We start from the raw sequence: 6,000 nt of genomic DNA on the forward strand, positions 1-6,000 counted from the left end.
TTTTGTCATTGGGAGAGTCTCCCCATCATGCTTGTTGTAGCCCTCTCTTGCAGAGGTGGTTGTAGCCCTATGGGCAGTTTTCATTAACTAATAGAAGGATCTTTTTCTCGGAAAAAAAAAAAAAGTCGATCTTCCTTCAAAGACATGGCAATGAAGATGGGAACTAGCAAGTCTATGGTTGAGACTCGTAGATTCTTCAGGAAAAAAAAACTGAGAGAGGTTCTTTGATACTGGATGGTTCTTCTCGGATTCTTGGGGTTCCTGGTTCTTGGTGGTTCTTTAGGTTCTTCCCTTGAGTTCGCGAAGCTGAAGTATGCACAGAGCTTTGATACCAATGTCAGGTGCTGTGGAAGAGAATAAGGATTTGCTCGGATCTAGTACTCCGCACACTAACACAAAGGACACTTTACTTCACTTGAAAGAATTGAATTGAACTGAAAGAAAGAGAGAGATGAAAGAGAGAAAAGAGACGACACAGGGATGTCGGGTCCGAGCCCTCAAGGGCCCCCTTGCTCCGTTGCTAGAGCAAGTACTTTCTTTATTCTTGTGGAGACTGAACTGATGCCACCGGTGTTGGGAACTACTAGGTACTGAAGAACTGAGAGGTTCTATGTCGAAGACAGGGAGGTCGACTACAAGGTCTATGTCGAAGATGAGGTACTGAGGGTCTTTGTCGACAATGGTACTATGTCGAAGACGGTGAAGTCGACGATGGATGTGTGTCGGAGACGGTGAAGTCGACGGTCGAAGACGGCGATGTCGACGACGGGGTCTCTATCGAAGACGATGATGTCGACGAGGGGTATCTTCGTCGACGACGATGATGTCGATGACGACGACGACAATGGTGACTGTTACGATGAGGACAATGATGTCGTTCTCAAGTCTGGGACTGCGATGACGATGAGGAAGGTGTCGTCATCAAGATAGGGATCTGCGATGACGATGACGAAGGTGTTGTCGTCAAAATAGAGATCTGTGATGACGATGACGTTGTCGATGACGATGATGGTGTTGACGAGGACGACGTCAAGGCTGAAAACTGAAAACGCTGAATGTTCTGCTATAGATCTCCTGTTGTGACGGCACCGTGGGGCTGATCTGCAACGGCCAAGTCGTGCAAGGGCTGAGAATGCAAAATGTTGGCTGATCTGGCCTGGTATTGCAAAACGCTGGCTATCTTGGCTGAAAACTGAAAACGCCAGGCTGATCTACTGAAATCTAGAAACGCTAGGTTGATGTGGGTGTAGATGGAAACATGTGAGGTTTTGCAATACCAAGCCGGGAGCGGGTTCTCGCAAGGCTAAGGGCTGAAATCTGAAAACGCTGGTTTGCTGGTGTAAAAACGCTGGTCTTCTTCTTGAGAAACGCTAGGGCTCTTGCCGAGGTGCTACCTATCTGCTGAGGCGCCTGTCTCCTTCTGTCCCTGGCTCTTCTGCCTCTACTGAGTGCCAATGGGTTTCATTTATAGGAATCATATGCTGGGACGGGCAAGCTTTTTAACAAACTTACAAAAAGAACTTCAAAAGTGACTTTTAATCATAAGAGGTGGTTCACGCGGTAAAATGCTTGCATGATGAAATGACTGTTCTTGTGCAAGAGAGGGTATGCAAATGTGACTGGCTTGGACATGTACGTCTTGCTAGAGGCTCACAAAGTGCCGCGGATTCCTCTGAAACCAGGGACTGATGGTACAACGGGTGTTGTGGGTACTGCTATCGAGGCAAACACCGTGTAAGGGTCACTGTCCAGCCTTACTACAATTGCGGAATATCAGCCTAGGCTCTATACCAGATAGTGTTGACTCTGCCTGCTGTAGCAAGAGCTGTTCCCCGAACATTGATTGTAGTGAAAACATTACCGGTGCTGATGGACTGAGGTTTTGTTCCGAAGTCCTTTCCAAAGGTTCAATGAGAGAGCAATGTATGCACGCTACATGCGAATGCTATAAGGATTTACTCGGATCTAGTACTCCGCACACGAACACAAGGGACACTTTACTTCACTTGAAAGAACTGAATTGAACTGAACTGAAAGAAAGAGAGAGACGAGAGAGAGAAAAGAGACGACACACGGATGTCGGGTCCCAACCCTCAAGGGTACTTTCTTTATTCTTGCGGAGACTGAAATAGTGCTGACTCTGCCTGTTGTAGAAAGAGTTGTTCCCCGAACACTGGCTATAGTGAAAACATTACCGGTGCTAATGGACTGAGGTTTTGTTCCCGAGTCCTTTCCAAAGGTTCAATGAGAGAGAAATGTATGCACGCTACATGCGAATGCGAATGCAATAAGGATTTGCTTGGATCTAGTACTCCGCACACAAACACAAGGGACACTTCACTTCACTTGAAAGTTCAAAGAACTGAAAGAAAGAGAGAGACGAGAGAGAGAAAAGAGACGACACAAGGATGTCGGGTCCCAACTCTCAAGGGCCCCCTTTCTCTGTTGCCAAAGCAAGTACTTTCTTTATTCTTGCGGAGATTGAACCGATGGTACTGGTGCTGGGAACTGTTGGGTACTGAGAAATTGAGAGGTTCTATGTCGAAGATGGGGAGGTCGACGAAGAGGTCTATGTCAAAGACGATGAAGTCGACGACGAGGTACTAAGGGTCTTTGTCGACGACGATACTATGTCGAAGATGGTGAAGTCGACGACGATTCTGTGTCGAAGACGGTGATGTCGATGATGGGGTCTCTGTCGAAGACGATGATGTCGACGACGGTACTGCTGGTCTACGTCGACGATGATGATCTTGACGACGACAACGATGGTGACTGACACAATGACGACAATGATGTGGTCATCAAGTTTGGGTCTACGTTGACAATGACGAAGGTGTCGTCGTCAAGAGAGGGATCTGCGATGACGATGGCGATGTCGATGGCGACGATGGTGTCAACGACGACGACGTCAAGGCTAAAAAGTGAAAATGCTAGATGCTCTGCTATGGATCTGCTACTGTGGCGGTACTGCGGGGCTGATCTGCAACCGCCGAGTCGTGCAAGGGCTGAGAATGCAAAACACTGGCTGATCTGGGCTGGAATTGCAAAACGTTTGCTGTCTTGGCTGAAAACTGAAAATGCCAAGCTGATCTACTGAAATCTGGAAACGCTAGGCTGATCTGGGTGTAGATGGAAACACACGAGGTTCTGCAACCGGCTGGGAGCGGGTTCTCGTGAGGCTAAGGGCTGAAATCTGAAAACGCTGGTTTGCTTGTGTAAAAACGCTGGTCTTCTTCTTGAGAAACGCTCTAGGGCTCCTGCCGAGGTGCTGCCTGTCTACTGAGGCGCCTGCCTCCTTTTGTCCCTGGCTCTTCTGCCTGTACTGAGTGCCCAATGGGTTTTTTTTATAGGAATTATATGCTGTGTAGGGCAAGCTTCCCAACAAACTTACAAAATAATTCCAAAAGTCACTTTTAATAAAATGACTTCTAAGAGGTGTCACGCGGTAAAATGCCTGCATGATGAAATGACTGTTCTTGTGCAAGAGAGGGTATGCAAGTGTTAGTGGCTTGGACATGCACGTCCTGCTAGAGGCTCACAAAGTGCCAGGCTCAGTCCTAAGCTAAGACTCATGCTAGACTATGGCAGAAGTGTGTCCACGTGGCACAAGTGAAGTGCGCACGTGACAGGGGCCGAGAAGGAATAGGGGTAGCAGGAGGGGGTGGAGGAAGGAGCGGAAGGGAGGAGGGGGGGGGGGGGGGGGGGGGGAATGCAGCAGCGAGCTCTTTCAATATGCTTCTTTTTTGTGCCAACTAAATCTATGCCAGGTGGCATGTTCTTCTGCCGGCTTTGTTGAGACACTTCTAGGGTAATAAAGTAACGAGACCAGATGGCTAAATTCCCTAAACAAGGAGAAGAGCCAGCCTTATATACCAGTTCGGCAGAGAGGTCAAGATGCAACATGGCGTGGGCGAAAAGTCTCAAGCTTCTATGGAAAGATGCAGATCTATAATAATTGCCATGCAGCATATATGCATATTACTTGTGAGTTGAGCCATGAAAAGCTCCTACATGCTGATTCAGGTGCACGCCGACGGCCCATGCCGACAAAAGGCTTGTGACCATTGATGGCCAATCTGTGTGCTCCTCCTAGCTCCTACTGATGGTTTTCGTATTCAGAATCCTCCATGTCCTAGGAAGTCGTGTCCAGTCCCAACTCCTTCGGTGCCATATCTATGCACATGGGCACCTCATGCAGTTGTATATGTGTGTTGAAGTCACATATGAACAGTACATATCCAATGCTATAATCCTCATAAAATGGGAGCCCTCTATATGGGTGGTGTAGGTGGAGCCTTTGGGTGTGAATTAGCATATGACAACACAAATGTCATGCAGTTGATCTACGTGTGGATTCACATGAAACGGGCTTCCTCATCTCTCATGACCTGTATGACATGTTGTAGCTCTTTTCTATAAGGGCAGAAACACCTCCCCTCTCTATGTGCTGCCATCCAACATTTATGGTGAAGACTGAGCTCCCAAGTAGGGGCTTTATGCAATATTGTGGGGGTAACGCAAGTATTAAAGATCAGTAGTTTTGTCTTCAGCTCTTTACAGTGCATCCTAGAGCAGATGCGCTCAAGAGAGCCTCAAATTGCGTATATTTCTGCTCCCCTCATGGAGAAGACGAGCATAGTTGCCAGGGGTTTTAGACATGGGAGGTAGCATGATCGGGTTTCTTTTGGGATGTGTGCATGTGTGTGTTCGTAGGTGGGGCAATATGACTCATGTGACATAGGAAACACAAGTTTCAACTTGACTAAGCGAGTCATGATTGTATACAATTTGAGAGCATTCAACAAAACATCATGGTCCAATCCTACCATGTAACTATCACTGAATCACCACCACAAGTATGCCTAATTAGTCGTGTAGTTATGGCTTTGGCATCAATATTTGTTTGCTGACTTGCTAATCATTTGGTGAACTGCTGCTTCAGATTCAAGGATCCCACCAATGATATTGATTCCTGGGAGTAGTAGCAAGTATGCTAAGAAGGCCATTGTAAAGTTGATAAAGATGGCACAAGTGGAGTTTGACTTGCCAAGGAAGCATGTAAATGTTATGTGCAATGAATTTGAAGTGTTTCATCCATACTATTGTCCAAATAAAGTAGCACGGTTTGGGTTGGGCACAAAGATATGTATCTCGAAGAATGAGTATGGGGTGTACAAGTATGAAAGAGGAGATGGGCCCATTCCAAGAACATACGTAAAGGAAGCGTGCATTTATCTTCACTTGCGCGAGCTTCAAGGCACAAAGATACCAGAGTTGTTGTCGTATGGCTCAGCTGATTGTCTTGGGTACCCTGGGTTTTTTCTGATAACACGTTACCATGGAGATCCTCTGAAGCCAGAGGAAGTATCACCTTCCGAGTTCGGGGAACTTTTGAGTGAAATTCATGAGCACGGCATATTAATATCCTCACCCGATTCAATCTTTGCTGGGTTTCCAACACTCGTGCGATATGGATCTACGCTCATGTTTGGGGAGATCCCTACAGCAGCCTGTTTCAATAAAGATGCTCAACGCTTTGAAGAGGAGTTTGATTTTTTTGTCGGCCTTTGCAAGAAAGAAGATGAAGGGTAGCAAAAGGGGGCACTTTAATTATCAAAATTAGTCCTTGTTCTTTAACGAGAATTCCTAGCAGTATCAATGTGAATAGTCTTTTTTTTTTTTTTGGGGGCCACTTTAATTATCAAAATTAGTCCTTGTTCTTATCGGACGCTACTCTATATTTTCGTTTTGTTTGTTGGTAAATGGGTTGGGTATACAATGGGTTTGTAATGTGGTTGCCCTCGTTTTTTAAGGGGTCTCAAGGTTGGAAGGCATTTTGTAGACTATCAAAGGCCTAGTACCATCTCTTATTCCAAGCGAGTGTGCTTTGACCGTGGTAATTTCGAGATAGCTTTTCTAGCTTGCTTTATTGTTTTGCAACAAGTTAGTTGTTATGCCTTGATTGAAATAGGGAGTACCACTATAATCTTGCTACTC

At 46.2% G+C, this 6,000-nt stretch overlaps 1 protein-coding gene across 1 annotated transcript in view; it reads left to right on the plus strand.

The window, feature by feature from the left end:
* The window catches only part of LOC147441069 (uncharacterized), a 38,090-nt gene extending 32,405 nt beyond the window's left edge, over window positions 1–5,685 (plus strand). Inside the window, exon 2 of the mRNA XM_086483647.1 lies at window positions 4,946–5,685. Coding sequence (XP_086339773.1) covers window positions 4,946–5,595 — 650 coding nt within the window. The 3' untranslated portion in view covers window positions 5,596–5,685. The remainder of the gene's footprint in view (window positions 1–4,945) is intronic.
* Window positions 5,686–6,000: the final 315 nt, after the last annotated feature.

The sequence above is a fragment of the Adiantum capillus-veneris genome, chromosome 15 (genome assembly GCF_014529385.1).
Source record: "Adiantum capillus-veneris isolate H3 chromosome 15, ASM1452938v2, whole genome shotgun sequence".
NCBI lineage: Eukaryota > Viridiplantae > Streptophyta > Polypodiopsida > Polypodiales > Pteridaceae > Adiantum > Adiantum capillus-veneris.